Source organism: Lemur catta, chromosome 22 (assembly GCF_020740605.2).
Source record: "Lemur catta isolate mLemCat1 chromosome 22, mLemCat1.pri, whole genome shotgun sequence".
NCBI lineage: Eukaryota > Metazoa > Chordata > Mammalia > Primates > Lemuridae > Lemur > Lemur catta.
This window is the reverse complement of record NC_059149.1, coordinates 8,050,302-8,069,236: the sequence shown is the minus strand read 5'-3', so window position 1 is coordinate 8,069,236 and position 18,935 is coordinate 8,050,302. Positions and strand designations below refer to the sequence as shown.

The 18,935-nt window shown below is 34.9% G+C and overlaps 1 protein-coding gene across 1 annotated transcript in view; it reads left to right on the top strand.

Annotated features, from left to right (window-relative positions):
• ADAM32 (ADAM metallopeptidase domain 32) overlaps positions 1–18,935 on the top strand; it is a 123,717-nt gene that overhangs the window by 61,593 nt on the left and 43,189 nt on the right. Inside the window, exons 12-14 of the mRNA XM_045535375.1 lie at positions 7,254–7,431; positions 14,569–14,661; positions 16,490–16,688. Coding sequence (XP_045391331.1) covers positions 7,254–7,431; positions 14,569–14,661; positions 16,490–16,688 — 470 coding nt within the window. The remainder of the gene's footprint in view (positions 1–7,253; positions 7,432–14,568; positions 14,662–16,489; positions 16,689–18,935) is intronic.

Genomic DNA, 18,935 nt, shown 5'->3' with positions numbered 1-18,935 from the left:
CTTATTTTTCCATTCTTGGGATACTTCACTTAGTAGAATGTGTTCCAACTCTTTCTAGGAGAACAAAAGAGATTCTATATCACCGTTATTTCTTATAGCTGAGTAATACTCCATGGTATACATATACCACATTTTACTAATCCACTCATGAATTGATGGCCATTTGGTTTGTTTCCACATCTTTGCAATTGTGAATTGTGCTGCTGTAAACATTCGGGTGCAGATGTCTTTGTAATAGAATGTCTTTTGTTCTTTTGGGTAGATGCCCAGTAATGGGATTGCTGGATCAAATGGTAGGTCTACTTGTATCTGTTTAAGGTATCTCCATATTGCTTTCCACAGGGGTTGCACTAGTTTGCAGTTCCACCAGCAGTGTATGAGTGTTCCTATCTCTCTGCATCCACGCCAACATTTGTGAGCTTTCTCCATACTACTTTCCATAGAGGTTGTACTGGTTTGCAGTCCCAACAACAGTGTATGAATGTTCTTATCTCTTTGTATCCATGCCAGCATTTGTTATTTAGGCACTTTAAGATAAAAGCCATTCTTACTGAAGTTAAATGATATCTCATTGTGCTTTTGATTTGCATTTCCTTGATGATTAGAGATGTTCAGCTTTTTTTTCCATAAATTTGTTGTCCATCAGCCTGTCTTTTTCTGAAAAGTTTCTGATCATGTCTTTTCACACTTTTTAGTAGGGTTGTATGATTTTTTTCCTGCTGATTTGCTTGAGTTCTTTATATATCCTGGTTATCAGCCTTTTATTGGAGGTATAGCATGGAAATATTTTCTCTCATTCTTTATGTTGTCTATTCCCTTTAATGATTGTTTCCTTGGCTGTGCAGAAGCTTTTTAATTTGATCAGGTCCTGTTTATTTATTTTTGTTGTTGGTGTTATTGCCTTTGCAGTCTTCTTCATAAATTCTTTGCCTAGGCCAATGTCTATAGGAGTTTTTATAACATTTTCTCTAGAATTCTTATAGTTTCATGCCTTAGCTTTATGTCTGTTATCCATCATGAATTGATTCTTGTGAGAGGTAAGAGCTGTGCATCCTGTTATATTCTTCTACATATGGCTATCCAATTTTCCCAGTACCATTTATTGAATAGGGATTCTTTTCCCCAGTGCATATTTTTGTCTGCTTTGTCAAAGATCAGATGGCTATATGAGGATGTTTTATATCTGGGATCTCTGTTCTGATACATAGATCTAGGTCTCTGTTCTTGTGCCAGTACCATGCAGTTTTGTTTATTATAGCCTTATAGTATGGCTTAAAGTCTGGTAAAGTGATACATCCTGATATGTTCTTTTTGCTTAGGGTTGTTTTAGCTATATGAGTTCTTCACTGGTTCCATATGAAGCAAAGAATTATTTTTTCAAGAGCTGCAAAAAATGATGTGTGGGTACTGTAATGGGGATTGCATTGAATCTGTAGATTACTTTGTGTAGTATAGACATTTTAGCAATGGTGACTCTGCCCATCCATGAGCATGGGATGGTTTTCCATCAATTTATGTCATCTGCTGTTTCCTTCCTCAATATTTCATAGGTTTCCTTATAGAGGTCTTTTATCTCCTTAGTTAAATATATTCCTAAGAATTTTATTTTCTTTGTTGCTATTGTGAAAGGTATTGATTCTTTGATTTGGTTCTCAGCTTGACTGCTGTTGGCATATGTGAATGCTACTAATTTGTGTACATTTATTTTGTAACCTGAGAGTTTGCTGCATTTATTTATCAATTCCAGTAGTCTCATGGCTGAATCTTTGGGCTTTTCTCGATGTAAGAGTATATCGTCAGCAAAGAGTGATAGTTTGACTTTTTCTGCCCCCATTTGGATACCCTTGATTTCTATCTCTTGTCTGATTTCTCTGACTAGGCCTTTCAGCACTCTGTTGAATACAGAGTATAAATGGTGAAAATGAGAAAACTTTCTGGTTCCAGTTTAAGTGGGAATGCTTTCAATTTTTACCCAGTTTAGTATGATGTTGGCAGTTGGTTTGTCATATATGGCTTTTATTATTTTGAGGTGAGTCCTGTCTATGCCTGGGTTGTTAAGCATTGTTGTCATAAAAGGGTGCTGAATTTTGTCAAATGCTTTTTCTGTATCTATCGAGAGGATCATATGGTCTTTAGTTTTACTTCTCTTTATGTTGTTAATTATATTTGTAGATTTGCATATGCTGTGCAATCCTGACATCTCTAGGATGAAGCCCACTTGGTCATGTTAGATTATTTTTTTTTGATGAGCATCTGAATTCGGATTGCTAGGATTTTACTGAGAATTTTTGCATCTAAATTCATAAGGGATACTGGTTTGTACTTTTTTTGTTGTTATTGTTGAGTCTTTTCCTGGCTTTGGTACCAAGGTGATGTTGGCTTTGGAAAATGTGTTGGGGAACAGTGCTTCCTTCTTGATACTGTGGAATAATTTCTGCAGGATAGGTACCAGTTCTGCTTTGTAGGTCTGGTAAAATTTGGATGTGCAACCATCTGGCCCAGGACTTTTTTTGTTGTTGGAAGATATTTTTATTGCTGCTTCGAGTTCATTACTTGATATTGGTCTATGCAGGAATTGTATTTCCTCCTTATTAAGCCTAGAGAGGCTGTGTGTTTCTAAGAATTTGTCCATTTCTTCCATGTTTTCAAGTTTATATTCATAAATATTTTTATAGTATTCAGAGATTATATTTTGTATTTCTAGGGTATCACTTGTGATTTCTCCTTTTTCATTCCTGATTAAGCTTACTAGAGCCCTTTCTTTTCTGCTTCCAGTCTAGTGAGAGGCTTCTCAATTTTGTTTATCTTTTGAAAGAACCCACTTTTTCTTTCATTAATCTTCCAGCAAGAAGACATAACAATTGTGTAATTCTTTTGCTATTGATTTCATTCAGTTCTGCGCTTATCCTGGTTATTTCTTTTCTTCTGCTGGAGTCAGGATTGGTTTGCTAATCCTTTTCCAGTTTCTCGAGACATTTCATTAGATTGTTGATTTGTGATCTTTCTGCCTTTTGGATGTAGGCACTTATGGCTATGAATTTTCCTCTCACTTCTGCTTATCTGTATCCCGCAGATTTTGATAACTTGCTTCCTGTTTATCATTTAGTTCAGAGAATCTTTTAATTTCCATCTTAATTCCTCCTTGACCCTACTATTGTTCAGCAGTAGGTTGTTTAGTTTCCATGGCTTTGTGTAGAGGTGAGTGTTTCTGTTGAAGTTGATTTATAATATTATTCCACTGTGGTCTGAGTACAGTCATGGTATAATTCTATTTTTTTAAATTTTGAGTCATGTTTTGTGGCCTAGGATATGATCAATCTTAGACAATGTTTTATGAGCTGATGAGGAGAACATATATTCAGTGGTTTGGAAGTAGAATGTCTTTTAGGCCCATTTGTTCTAGAGTTCTGTTTAAGTTCTTTTATTCTTTGTTTCTTTTCTGTTTGTAGAATCTATCCTGTTCTGTCAAAGTGGAGTTTAAGTCCCCAGGTATATGGTGCTCCTATTTATCATTTTGTTTAAATCAAGTTGGATTTGCTTTATCAATTTGGGCATTCCTGTGCTAAGAATATAAATATTTAGAATTGTTATGTCTTCTTCTTGGATTGTTCGCTCTACCATTATATAACAAACATCTTTGTCCTTGTTTACTTTTGTTGATTTGAAGTGTATATTATCTGATATGAGAATGGCTACACCACTTTCTGTCAGTGTCCATATGGATGAAATGTTGTTTTCCATTCCTTCCTTCACCTTGAGTCTGAATGAGTTCTTGTGTGTTAGATGTGTTTCCTGGAGACAGCAGAGATTAGGCTTGTATTTTTTAATCTATTCAGCCAGCCTATGTCTGTTTAGTGGGGAGTTCAAGCCATTCACATTTATTGAAACAATTGAGAAATGGGGTGGATTTCTGTTCTTCCTATTCAGTAGAATTTTATTGCTCCATTTCACCTGTTGAGCCATTGTGGTTTCTGGGCTCTGACCTTTAGCTTTTAGGTGATTTTACAATGATGTGTGTCCATTGTGCTGATCAGTGTATAATGCGGATTTGAGTATTTCCTGCAGGGCAGGTCTGGTCTTGACAAATTCCCTCAATGTTTACTTGTCTGTGAAAGTCTTTATTTCTCTGTCATATAAGAAGCTTAGTTATGCTCAATACAAAATTCTAGGTTGGGCATTATTTTGTTCTTCTAGCTGTCTTGAAAGATGCATTATGTTGCTGTTTGATATGGTTGACTTATTACATAATAGAACACCAGAACTTATTCTTCCTGTTTTACTATAACTTTGTGCCCCAGAACTTATTCTTTCTATTTAATTGTAATTTTGTGCCCATTGACCAACCCTATTCCAGTCTTTTTTTTCTTCCTTTTTGTTCTCAGTATCTGGTAATCAACATTCTCCTCTCTGCTTCAATGAAATCAACTTTTGTAAATTCCACATATGAATGAGGTCATGTGGTATTTGTCTCTGTGCCTGGGTTGTTTCACTTAACACATAGTGCCCACAGTTTCATTCATGTTGCTGGAAATGACAGGATTTTTGTCTGTTTCATGGTGGAATAGTATACTATTGTGTGTGTGTGTGTGTGTGTGTGTGTGTGTGTGTGTGTGTATCACTTTTTCTTTATCCATTCATCTGTAGATGGGCATATAAGGTTGATTCCATTATCTTGGCTATTGTGGACTGTGCTGCAATGAACACGGGAGTGCAGTTGTATCTTCAACATTCTGATTTCATTTCCTTTGGTTATATACCTAGCAGTGGATTCCTGGATCATATAGTAGCTCTATTTTTAGTTTTTTGGAGGAAATTTCATAAAGTTTTCCATAATGGTTTTATAATTTATATTCCCACAGGAATGCTTATGATTTTGACTTTAGTCTATCCTTGACAACATTTGTTATTTTTTGTGTTTTTCACAATAGCTGTTTTCTGATCACAAAGAAAAGAATGAGTGAAACAAAACCTAAAAAATCTCTATACTTTATTCCCATCATTTTGATTTTTGATCTCTGAATTTACATATTTTTGTATTGTTTTTCCCTTAAAAAGTATTATAGTTGTTATTTCTAATACTTTTGGGAAGTCTACTGCTAGACATATTAGAGCTCCTTCTTATGCTATTTGATTTTTTTCTCTTGTGGCTTTAGGATTCTCTCTGTTCTTGACTTTTGAGAATTTGATTATTTATATGCCTTGGGGCAGTCTTATTTGGATTGAACCTGCTTGGTGTTCTTGTACATGGATATTTATATCTTAGGTTTAGGAAATTTTCCATTTTTATTTTTTTGAAAACCTTTCTACCCCTCTCTTTTCCTATACTTTCTTTGATGGCCAACAATTCTTACTGTTGCTTTCTCATAGACCTGATGAGTGTTCTTTGTTCCTTTTTCTTTTTTATTCTGTGTATTTTTAAATATTTTGTGTTTTGAGCTCACCAATTCTTTTTTCTGTTTGATCATTTCTGCTTTTGAGACCCTCTAATACATTTCAGTTGTTCAGCTTTAGTATTTCTGTTTTTTAAAAAATTATTTTCATCTCTTTGTTATTTGAGCTTTCTCAAAACAGCTTTTTTGAAATCTCTTTGTGGGTTTACTCATCTCTATCTCTCCAGGTTTGGTCACTTGTGCCTTATTTATTCCATTTGGTGAGATCATATTTCCCTGTTCCACAAGTTCTTAATACTTGTGGATGTACATCAATGTGTGGGCATTGAAGAATTAGGTATTTATTCTAGTCTTCACAATCTGGCCTTGTTTGTACCCATCCTTCTTCAGAGGACTTTCTAGAGTGTAATTATGTGTTGGATTCCACATATAATTGCGATCATACAGTATTTTTCTTTCTGTGTCTGACTTATCTTGCTCAGCATAGTATTCCCTAGTTTCATTCATATTGATGCAAAGGACAGGATATCCTTCTTTTAAAAGACTGAATAGTATTCTGTTGTATATATAACACATTTTCTTTACCCGTTTATACATTGAGGGACACTTAGGTTGATTTCATATCTTGGGTATTGTGAATTTCTACAGCATAGTGATAATAGTAAATAATAATGTACTGATACTTGAAAATTGCCAAAAGAGTAAATATCAAATGTTCTTGGAACAGAAAAAAAATAGATATGTCAGGTGATATGTTAATTAGCTTCACTGAATCATTCCACACGATGTATACGTATGTCAGAATATCATGTTGTACCCCATAAATATATACAATTAAAGGAATAACTGTGTGAATGCTCATCGTAGCAATTTGCAGCCTATCTGAATTTTGAGCATTTTGGCTCCTCTGAACTCTAGTTCAATTTATATAAAATGGTGGGAATACCAACCTCTCTGGTTTGTGGTGGGGATTAAATAATCAAATGTATATATGGCATGTAATAGGCATGCATGCAATGAATATCAGTTTACTTTTTGCTTTACAGATTATTGCTACATATTGAAACTGATTTATCCTATGGAAATATTCTTTGAAGTTATCTTTGTTAGTGGTATAGGACATAATTACATAAAATCTTGATGAATATACAGTTTTCCTGAGATCTTTGAGGAAGCTCAGGAATAAGCACAGTATTATTTGTTTAATAAAATTTGTTGTTATTAGGTGTTAATTTTTATTTGGAGCAATGTCTGTTCAAATGCTTTGCCTATTTTTAAATTGTATTATTTGGGTTTTTTTAGTTGTGCTTAATTTTGTTTTTATAAGGCCATGTATTCTAGTGAATACAATCACATGACCTCCTTACAAATGATTTTGGCCTCTGAGTACTTATTATAAACATTTATCATTGCCTGTTAAATTTAACCTTTTGAGGTTGAATGCCATGGCTCATGCCTATAATCCTAGCACTTTGGAAGGCCAAGGCAGGAGGATTGCTTGAGGCCAGGAGTTCCAGACCAGCCTTGTGAATATAGCGAAATACTGTCTCTACAAAAAGTAAAAAAAATAAATAAGTAAACTAGCTGGTCGTGGTGGCACACATGCCTGTAGTCCCAGCTATTTGGACATCTGAGACGGGAGGATTCCTTGAGGCAGGAGTGGCAGGCTGCAGTGAGCTATGATCACACCATTGCACATTCCAGCCTGGATGAAAGAGTGAGACTGTTTCACAAAAAAAAAAAAAAAAAAGAAAAAAAGAGAAAGAAAAACAAAAACCTTAACATTTTGAACTTAATTTGTATAAAATAGAATTGTGTTTGCAGATATACACTGCCAATGACATTGTATGGATTCATCTTTAGGCAATTCAGTGGCATGAAGACTTTCAGCAGTTGCAGTCTGAGTGACTTTAAACATTTTGTTTCAAATGTGGGTGCCAGATGTCTTCAGAATAAGCCACAAATGCAAATTGGTCCAAAACCAGCCTGTGGCAATGGCATAGTGGAAGGAAATGAAATCTGTGATTGTGGTACTGCAGAAGTAAGTGATAACCAGGAAATTGATTAATAAATTTGTTGTAGTTCATCTTTTTCATAAATGTTATATATTTCAAATATGACCAAGTACCATGCAGAATATCGACAGTAAGTGAAATCAGGTTGAAATATGTACAAGAAAATTCTCTCTAGGTTTTATGGGTGGAAGAGTTTTCAGCATGTTTAAAATGTACTGTAAAAGAATTATTGGTGATGGGAAAAAAAGAGAAGTCCAGAATAAGTTTTCCAGTTCCAGACTAAATATTTAAGATCTTTCCAAACTCTGCTTAACTTTTGGACCTTTTATTATTGTCTTTCTGAAGATTAATGTGTCAGCAACCGATCACATGTCCTTCAGGGTACTGATTCACAATGGAATCAGTAGTACGGTGAGAAAACCTGTGTTAATATTGCAGTCTGAAAACTAGGTGATTTTGATAATTCACTTGATAGGGAAACCATGAAAATATAATGAACTCAAAAAGCCCAGGGTATAATAGTTCAATATAATTCAGTATTTGCAGCAATACTGCTGATATCATACATTTTCTTGATTAGAAGATAGACAGAAATGATACTAGGGTTTGTTACAGACTTAGGTCCGAATTACTTGTAGCCATATCACATTGTTTTAATTACTATATATAATTTTTATTTCAGCATATTATGGGGGTATAAAAGTTTAGGTTACGTATATTGCCCTTTGCCCCCCCCCCGAGTCAGAGCTTCAAGCGTGTCCATTTACCAGACAGTGCGCATAGCACTTATGTATGTATACACCCATCCCCTCCCACCCCCACATCTGTCCGACACCTGATTAGTATTATTGCCAAATGTGCTCTTAGGTGATGATCAGTGAAACCAATTTGCTGGTGAGTACATGTGGTGCTTATTTTTCCATTCTTGGGATACTTCACTTAGTAGAATGGTTTCCAACTCTCTCCAGGAGAACATAAGAGATTCTATATCACCATTATTTCTTGTAGCTGAGTAATACTCCAGGGTATGCATATATTTTTATATTATGTTTAACAATTTGATAGGACAAGTCCTCCCTATTTACTTTTCATTTTTTAAAAAAATCAATTTTGTTGGAGTATAATCCACATAAAGTAAAACACCCATTTTAAATGTACAGGTTGATGAGTTTTGACAAATGTATATAACCATTGGTACAATTCAGATAGATTGTTTTCATCATTCCCCAAAGTTTACTCATACTTTTCTGCAGTCTTTTCCACCTCTACTCTCCTCTGTGAAAGTTATGGTTGAATCATTTTACATTCTTATCACTAACATATAAAACTTAATACTTTTCTGCAGTCTTTTCCACCTCTACTCTCCTCTGTGAAAGTTATGGTTGAATCATTTTACATTCTTATCACTAACGTATAAAACTTAATACTTTTCTGCAGTCTTTTCCACCTCTACTCTTCTCTGTGAAAGTTATGGTTGTATCATTTTACATTCCTATCACTAACATACAAAACTTTTGTTTCATCCATATCTGCACCAAAATTTGATGTTGTCAACTTAAAAAATTTTAGCCATTCCAGTGGTTTTGTAGTGATTTTAATTTGCATTTCCTTGATGATTCTAATGTTGTTAAACATGTTCTCACTGGCCATTTTTAAAGTTTTATTTTTAATTGGCAAATAATTTTATTTATTTATGGGATACAATGTAATGTTTTAATATATGTTTATACTGTGGAATGATTAAATCAAGCTATTATAACTAACGAATCCATCACCTCACATGCTTATTTTTTTGTGGTAAAAACATGTAAAATCTACTTTTCAAGCAAGTTTTATATTCATGTATAATAGTTGTACATGTTTTTGGCGTACATTTATTTTTGATAACTATATAGAATGTATAGTGATCAAATCGGTAATTGGGATATCTATAACTTCAAATACTTATCTTTTCTTTGTGTTAAGAATATTACAATTCTGGCCGGGGGCGGTAGTTCACGCCTGTAATCCTAGCACTCTGGGAGGCCGAGGCAGGAGGATTGCTCGAGGTCAGGAGTTCGAGACCAGCCTGAGCAAGAGCGAGACCCCATCTCTACTAAAAAAATAGAAAGAAATTATCTGGCCAACTAAAATATGTATAGAAAAAAATTAGCCGGGAATGGTGGCACATGCCTGTAGTCCCAGCTACCTGGGAGGCTGAAGCAGTAGGATCGCTGAAGCCCAGGAGTTTGAGGTTGCTGTGAGCTAGGCTGATGCCACAGCACTCACTGTAGCCCGGGCAACAAAGCGAGACTGTCTCAAAAAAAAAAAAAAAAAAAGAATATTACAATTCTTCTAGCTATTTTAAACTATACAATAAATTATTAACTATAATTTCCATACTATATTATTGAATACTAGAATTTATTCCTTCTAACTATATTTTTGTACATGTTAACCAACTTTTCTTTATTCCAGTTTTGAAATACACAAAGAGTTATTATTTTTTATGGTCACCATTCTGTGCAAAGATCACAAAAGTTTATTTCTCCTAACTAAAACTTGGTACCCCTTAATCAACATCTCCCCTTTCCCTATCCAGCCTCCTCCCCCAGTTTCTGGAAACCACCATTCTCTTCTATAGTTCTACAATAGCATTTTTGGATTCCACGTATCAGTGAGGTCATGCTGCAGTTGTCTTTTTGGGCATGGCATAGTTCACTGAGCATAATTTCCTCAAGGTTTATTCATGTTGCGAATGAAAAAAATTCCTTTTTTATTGATTGTAAGATTTTTTTTTTATTATGAAGCATTTCAAACACTGAAATGGTATCTATAATAATATTTTGAACAACTCTGTCTTTAACAAATATTAAACATATTGCCATATTGGTTTTATACATGCACACACACATTTTAAATGAATAAAACAGATACATTTGAAATTTGGTGTGTAATCCTCCTTGACTTAATCTCCTTCTTCCGCACCATCTCCTTCCTTAGATATAAACACTAGCTTGAATTCAGTCTTATCAGTTCCATGCATTTTTTAATGCCTTTGCTACATAGGTGTGTATCCATAAACAATATAAAGTATTACTTTGCATGTTTTAAAATTTTATTAAATTGTCTCATACTTACAACTTGCCGTATTCACTTAGCATACTTTAAAAATATTATTTCATATTCATGCATACATAACAGTCATTTAAACTGCTGTATTGTTTTCTATTGTGTGAACATACCATGATTTATTTATCAGCCCCTCTCTCCAACGCAAGCAGTTTAAGGAAGGGAAAATTTAAAGATGTATCTTTATAATTTGTTTGCCAAAGCAGAGCACCAAGGATGTCAGGAATCAATATTTTCATTCCTACCTTTCTCCATGTGCCTTAACTTATTTTGCTGCTTTATACTTTGGCCTGTTCCCCGGAATGATTGTTAAGATGTCTTATAAGCAAAAGTTTCTCCACAGACATAATGAGTGCCCACTGTATATAAGGGAGGAGTTAACAAGAGCCAGACATTGGCCAACGATTAGGTGACTGTCAAGTCTATAACCATCAAATTGTGTATGTACATTCATATCTATAATGTAATGCTTGTGGGATACATATCCATGTATATTTTAATTTTTTTGCTTTTAAAAGACTGTGGTTTAACATTATCAAAATTACGCTTACAAGAATTTGATTGCTCTTGGTTATTTGCTTATTCAAATGGGTGTTCCTTTTATTGGCCACAATAATGTGTTTTAAAACCAAAGCATTAGAGATCACTACAAACTATTGCTTTTATGGTTATGCACATATTATTTACAATATCTAGGTTAAATATTACCAGTTTTGTAGATGGAGTGCCCATATAATTCAAACTATTTTCCTCCCAGAAAAAGAAAAGGAAAATCAATTGTCTGTTTCATATCTTTTTTGTTGTTCTTTTATTAAAAATGTTTAAACTTTTTTGTTGTTTAGTTGACAAATAATAATTGTACACATTCATGGAATACATAGTGATGTTTCTATACATATAATGTATAGTGATCAGATTAGGGTAATTAGCACGTCCATCATCTCAAACATTTATCATTTCATTGTATTGGGAACACTCAATATTCTCCCCCTAGCTATTTGAAATTATAAAATATATTATTATTAACTAGTGTCATCCTACAGTGGTGTAGACACTAGGATTTCTTCCTCCTATCTAGCTATAATTTTGTATCATTTAACAAATCTCTCCCTATCTTTCCCTTCCTCCTACTCTCCCCATCCTCTAATTTCCTCTCTTCTACTTTTTACTTTTATAAGATCAACTTTTTTTTATCTTCAACATATGAGGGAGAACGTGTGCTTCTTACCTTTCTTTTCTTGGTTTATTTCATTTAACATAATTTCTTCCACTTTGGTCCATGTTATTGTGAATGACAGAATTTTATTCTTTTTCTATGGCTGAATAGGCACCCATTGTGTATATATACCATGTGTACTCAATACTAAATTTTATAATAATACATAATACTAAATTTTAAAATAATACATTTTCTTTATTCATTCATCTGTTGTTGGACACGTAGGTTGATTCCATATCTTGGCTACTGTGAATAGTGCTGTGATGAATGTGGGGATACAGATGTCTGTTTGATACAAGGATTTCCTTCTCTTTGGATAAATGCCTAGTAGTGAGACTGTTGGATCATATGGTAGTTCTTTATTTAGTTTTGTGAGGAACTCCATATTGTTCTCCATAGGGACTGTCCTAGTTTACATTCTCACCAGTAGTGTAAATTCTTATAAATTCCATTTTCTCCATATCCTTACCAGCATTTATTATTTTTTGTCTTTTTGACAATAGCTATCCCAATTAGGGGGAGATGATACCTCATTATGGTTTTGGTTTGCATTTCCCTTGTGATTAGTCTTTTGAGCATTTCTTCATATAGTCCTTGGCCACTTATATGTTTTCATTTGAGAAATATCTGTTTAGACTATTTGCCCATTTTTATTTTCATTTATTTTTATTTTTTATTTTAGGATTTTATGTGGGTACACATGTTTTGGTTACATAATTTGCTTTTGTACAGATTGAGTATAATCTGTACAAAAGTGTGCCCTTTACCCAGTTCATGTGCAATTTACCTGTCAGGTATGAATTTACCAATTGCCTACTTGATTTCCCTTGAGTTTTGCTTCCATATGTGCATGTAAGTGTTGATTGCTTATGTCCAATTTAGTATTGAGTACATGTGGTGTTTGTTTTTCCATTCTTGTGATAATTCACCAAGAAGAATGGCCTCTGGTTCCATTCAGGTTGATACAAAAGGTACTAGATCACCATTTTCTCATAGCTGACTAGCACTCCATGGTATGTATGTACCACATTTTATTAATTCACCCATATATTGATGGGCAGTTGAGTTGATTCCACATCTTTGCGACTGTGAATTGTGCTGCTATAAACACTGAAATGCAAGTGTCTTTTTAATAAAAATATCTTTTTTTCGTTTCAGTAAATACCTAGTAGTGGGATTGCTGGATCAAATGGTAGGTCTACTTTTAGATCTTTAGGTGTCTCAATACTATTTTCCATAGAGGGTGTACTAATTTGCAGTCCCACCAACAGTGTATGAGTGTACCTTTCTCTCTGCATCCTCGCCAGCATTTGTTGTTTTGGGACTTTTTGATAAAATCTGTTCCACTGGAGTTAGGTGATATATCTCATTGTGGTTTTGATCTGCATTTCCTTGATGAATAGAGAAGTAGAGCATTTTTTCATGTGTTTGTTGGTCATTAGTCTACCTTCTTTTGTCTGTTCATGGGAACAGAAAGCGGCTTTTCTCGTTTCTCCCCACCTCCAAGGGCAGAGCCTGCCCTGCCGGTGTGAAAGTCACCAGGCTGGGGATGGGGTGGTGCCCCAAACTGCAGCGCGCTACAGCATCTCTCGGCTGTGGAGCCCCAAATGGAGGCCGACCACCCACGGAAAGCCAGCACTGGGGACTGCTGCTCAGGAGTGGGCAGGTGCTGGTGTGGCAGGCTGTCTCAGCAAGCCGCTGGCTGCCCTCCTCCTGCTTCCCTGTCCCGCTGTCTCACGTCAGTCCGGTGGAGGGTCCTGCTCTCTCTGTCCCGCCCTGCGCCTGCCGAATCTTTGGCAGTTTTTAGGGGCAGAGCCTCCCTGTCAGCATTCACCCTCTTTGTTCTGGTCCCGCTGACTGCCAGGTGAGGCGCCTGTCTCCAAACTCCCTTGCCTGGTCCCGTGAAGTGTCCACTCAGACCAGTCCCTCCCTGCCCGGTGCAGTCCTGGCACAGAGCACCAGGGAATTCAAAGGTTTCCCGCTGTTATCTCTTCCCCACGGAGCCTGTCATCCCGTGCCACAAGGTTGCACTGACTGCAGGCGCTTCCCTGCCCGAGTGGATGTGGAGGCCGGTGGAGGAACATCATCTCCTGTGGTCAGATCATACTGCCCTGGCCAGCCGGCTGGGCACAGCCATCCCATGCTCTAGTCCCTGTCGTGTATCTCACACTCTCCAGACTTCGTTGTGAAGCCTCCCATTCACCTCTTTTTCCCCCATTGATGCTTGTCCCGCACTGCTTCTCTGCAGAATCACAGTGCTGTTCTTGGGGGAGAGTGAGCCGTTCATGTGTAGTCCTCAGTTCTTCACCTCCTACTCTGGGAGCAGAGAGCCACAAGGTCACCGTCACCACTGATCTGCCATTGCTTCCCCTCTGTGTCACTGTTTAACAATAATCTTCCCCATTAATCCAGCAACTTCAAACTGCCATCTCTGTCTTTTAAGTCAACGAGAACATCATGCTCTGCTTGAGAAAATACCTCCAGGAAGAAAGCTGGTGACTTAGGCCTTACCTTATTGTTTCTCTTCTCTAATGGATCATAGTTCTGCTTTGCCTGTTACATAATGTCTGGAAGAAGTAAATTCATCTGTTTTTCCATATTTTCTAGTTGGATAGGAAGGTAGGTTTCCCTCCAGTTACTCTATCATGACCTGGAGTAAAGGACGTAAATTAGTATTTTAAATATTAGTATTTAGAGATGCTAAAAGCTATGTCAGCAGCATTTGTATTCTTTCCCAAATGCCAAAAATTAAGCCCATCAATAATATAGCTTCTAGTACAGCTTTTATTATTGTCAGGATGTATTTTTACTTGTATGTTTTGCTCATTTATAGCAATGTGGACCTGATAACTGTTGTAATCCTAAAACTTGTCAGCTGATAACTGGAGCACAATGTCATTCAGGATTATGTTGCAGGAACTGTCAGGTAAGGTTTTCGTTTATTAACATATTTCAAGTACATAGCAAATCATACGCAGGACACTTTGGAGCATTTAGACCTACAGCTGTAAGTCAAAATATAATGATTTTTTCCCCCCATAAGCTAAAAGGCAATAAATTCAGCATCAGATTTCTGATTTTGTGAACTTTTCCTGGTTGTTCAGGCCTCCTTCTGATGTCAATATTCTCACTGACTTGATTCTGCTTTTTCTAAGCCTTGATGGAGAACTATTATAGCATTCTTAAATTCAGAAGATCTCCATTGAATGGGATTATTATTAATTTACCATGCCCAATATATTATTACAAATGAAAATATTATTACCGGTTAAGTATTTATATGTATGTAGTTGAAAGGTGTAGCAGTTTTCCATAATTGTATAAGGAATGAAACTCAATAGAAGTAACATTTTCCAAATGGTGTGTGTAGCACAAAATTTGAAGTCTGAACTTAGTATTCAGAGATGGTTACAAGAAGACCCAGACCAGGTCCAGTGGCTCATGCCTATTATCCCAGCACTTTGGGAGGCACAGGTGGGAGGATTGCTTGAGTCCAGGAGTTTGAGACCAGTCTGAGCAACGTAGCAAGACCTCATCTCTACAAAAAAATAGAAAAATTACCTGAGCATGGTGGCTCATGCCTGTAGTCCCAGCTACTTGGGAGGCTGAGGCAGGTGTATCTCTTGAGCCCAGGAGTTTGAGGTTGCAGTGAGCTATGATAACACCACTGCCCTCTAGCCCAGGCAACAGAATGAGACTCAGTCTCAAAAAGAAAAAAAAAAAAAAGAAAAAGATGGTTTGACTGAAAGATTACATTTTAACTAATATGGTGAAGATGTTGACTTCTCTGTTTTCCTTTTCAGGTCTTCCAATATATTTGTAAGAAGTTTCTCATATGAGAAGACCTCTGTTGAACTATCTATCATGCATTCTATCTTAACCATTCTTGACTGATACAGTTTTTTATGTTTTTGTTTTCTAGAATCTTATCTTGTAGTTACATTTTTACCTCTGTAATCTTTTTAGTATCAACTGTAAGTCATCAATTAAGAAATACGAGATAGATGTCCATTTAAGATTCTTCATATAACTTTTCAGAATTCTATATATCAAAGAAATTAATTAACTATAAGATAATTCAGCAGAAAGATTACAGTTGGGTTCCTTTCTCTCCAAAGGCTCATGTAGTTGAATTGCATCTTTAATTACCTTTCTAAATCTCTCTGCAGTTATTTATGTTTCACATTTGTCATAGAATTTAAAAGTATTCCACACTTACAAACTATGATTTGAATAAGTATATTTTATTTTAAATAGAATAAATTCCAATATTTTTACTCAAAAGAAATACATTTTTTCCATTTTTTTAAAAATTTCAGAATATTATGAGGGTACAAATGTTTTGGTTACCTGGATTGCTTTTGTAGTGCTTGGGTCAAAGCTATAAGTGTTCACATCACCCAGATGGTGTACATTGTACCCATTAGGTATGATTTCACCCATCCCCCAAAGAAATAATTTTTCTAAGCGAAAAGTTATCTTTCTTCCCTTACATTTGAAACACAAATAAATCTTTGGTTTTCACATTAGTGTTTTGATATACTTTTTCTTATCCATATGTCTTATTGGCTGTTTTAGTTGATAACATTCAATTTATATTTTAATATTATTAGCATAATTATACAAAAACTAATTGACATTAATGAATAACTAGATCAAAAATACAAATCATCAACATAATTTTGAAGTAAATATTGATGGAAACAACAATCTTATATGTAATGATTTATTTTTTATGATCTAATTTCTGTTAGGTTCAAGGTTCAGGTTTTGAATGTAGGCCCAGACTACATCCTGATTGTGACATCAGTGAGTTTTGTAATGGATCTTCATCAGAATGTGGTCCTGACATAACTATACAAAATGGAAATAGATGCAAAAATAGAAGGCTTATGTGTTATGGTGGAGACTGTCCTGATCCTGACGCACGTTGTGAATCCATATTTGGAGTAGGTAATGTCTTTTTGTTACATCTAAATAATTGGCCCTTAATATTTTAACATTATTAGGACAAAAAGAAATATTACATATATATATATAAAATCTTTCCTGTTTAATATCAACATTAACATTTTCCCATCTTTATTGAAGAATAATTGACAATAAAAATTGTATGCTTTTATTTTAATTTTTTATTTCAAAATAATAAGGAGGTACAAGTGTTTTCGTTACACAGCTGACTTGTATAATCTTGAATTCTTGGCTTTTAGTGTTCCTGTCAACAGAGTTGTGCACAATTTATGCACTCAATAGTTTTTATTCCTCCCCTCTCACCCTCCCCACTTCTTAGTTTCCAATGTCCTTTACAACACTATATGACTGCGTATACCCATCATTTATTTCCCACTTAATAGCGAGAAAATGTGGTGTTTTTCCATTCCTGAGAGATACTTCACTTAGGATAATGTTATCCAGTTTCATCCAAGATGCTGCAAAAAGACATCATTACATTTCTTTTTATGGCTGACTAGTACTCCATGGTGTATGTGTGTATATACATATACCTGTATATATATGTGTGTGTATACACACACACACACACACACACACACACACACACACACACACACACCAAAATTTCTCTATCCATTCATCAACTGATGGGCACTTAGGTTGATTCTATATCTTTGCAATTGTGAACTGTGCTATTATATACATAGAAGTGCAGGTATCTTTTTGATATAATGATTTCTCTTTCTTATGGTGGGTACCCAGTGGTGGGATTGCTGGATTAAATGATAGTTTTAGTTTTAGTTTTTTGACTAATCTTCACTTTGTTTCCCATAGAGGTTACACTAATTTAAGTTCTACCAACAGTATATAAGCATTCCTTTTCCACTACATGGACACCAAAATCTATTGTTTTTTTGATTTTTTTTAATAATGATAATTCTGATAGGGGTAAGGTGGTATCTTTATGTGATTTTACTTTTTATTGCCCTGATGATGAGTGATGTTGAGAATTTTTTCATGTGTTTACTGGCCATTTGTCTGTCTTTTGAAAAAAATTCTGTTAATGTCTTTTGTCCATTTTTTAATGGGTTCATTTATTTTTTTATTGTTGATTTCTTTGTAGATTCTGGATATTAGTCCTTTGTTGGATGTATACTTGTGAATATTTTCTCTCATTCTATAGATTGTTTATTTACTCTGGTGATTATTTCCCTTGCTGAACAGAAACTTTTTAATTTAATTAATTCTCATTTACTTATCTTTTTTGTTACTGTATTTGCCTTTGGGGTCTTCATTCTTTGCCTAGGTTGATGGCTGGAAGACTTTTTCCTCATTTTGTTTTAGAATATTTATGATTTCAAATCTTACATTTAAGTCTAAAATTCATCTTGAGTTAATTTTTGTATATGGCAAGAGATAAGGTTCCTGTTTCTTTCTGCATGTGTCCATCCAATTTTCCAGCACACTTTATTGAATAGGACATCATTTCTCCAGTGTATGTTTTTGTACACTTTGTCAAAAATTAGTTAATCATACCTATATGGTTTTATTTCTGGGTTCAGTTCTCTATTCTGTTCCATTGGTCTATGTCTCTAATTTTTACCGGTACCATGCTGTATTGAGTACTATAATCTTGTAGTATATTATAATTTGGCATCTGGTATTGTGATGTCTCCAGATTTGTTCTGTTTGCTTAAGATTGCTCTGGCTATTTGGGCTTTTTATGGTTCCTAATAAAGCATAGGATTAATTTTTAGATTGGTGAAATATGACATTGATATTTTGATAGGGATTGCATTGAATCTATAAATCACTTTGGGCATTATGGACATTTAACAATATTGCTTTTACCAATCCATGAGCATGAGATGTTTTTCCATCTGTTTGTGTCATCTGAAATTTCTTTCATCAATATTTCATAGTTTTCCTTGTGGGCATCTTTCCCCTCCTTGGTTAAATATATTCCTAAGTATTTTATTTTTTTGTAGTTATTGTGAATGGCATTGAGTCTTTGATTTGACTCTCAGCTTGATTGTTATTGGTATATAGAAATGCCACTGATTTGTGTACATTGATTTTATAACCTGAAACTTTGCTGAAATTATTTATCAATTCCAGGAGTCTCTTCATACGGAGTCTTTGGGATTTTTCTAGATATAAGATCACATCAACAGCAAAAAGTGATATTTTTACTTCCTTTTACACAATTTAGATGTCCTTTATTTCTTTCTCTTGTCTGATTGCTCT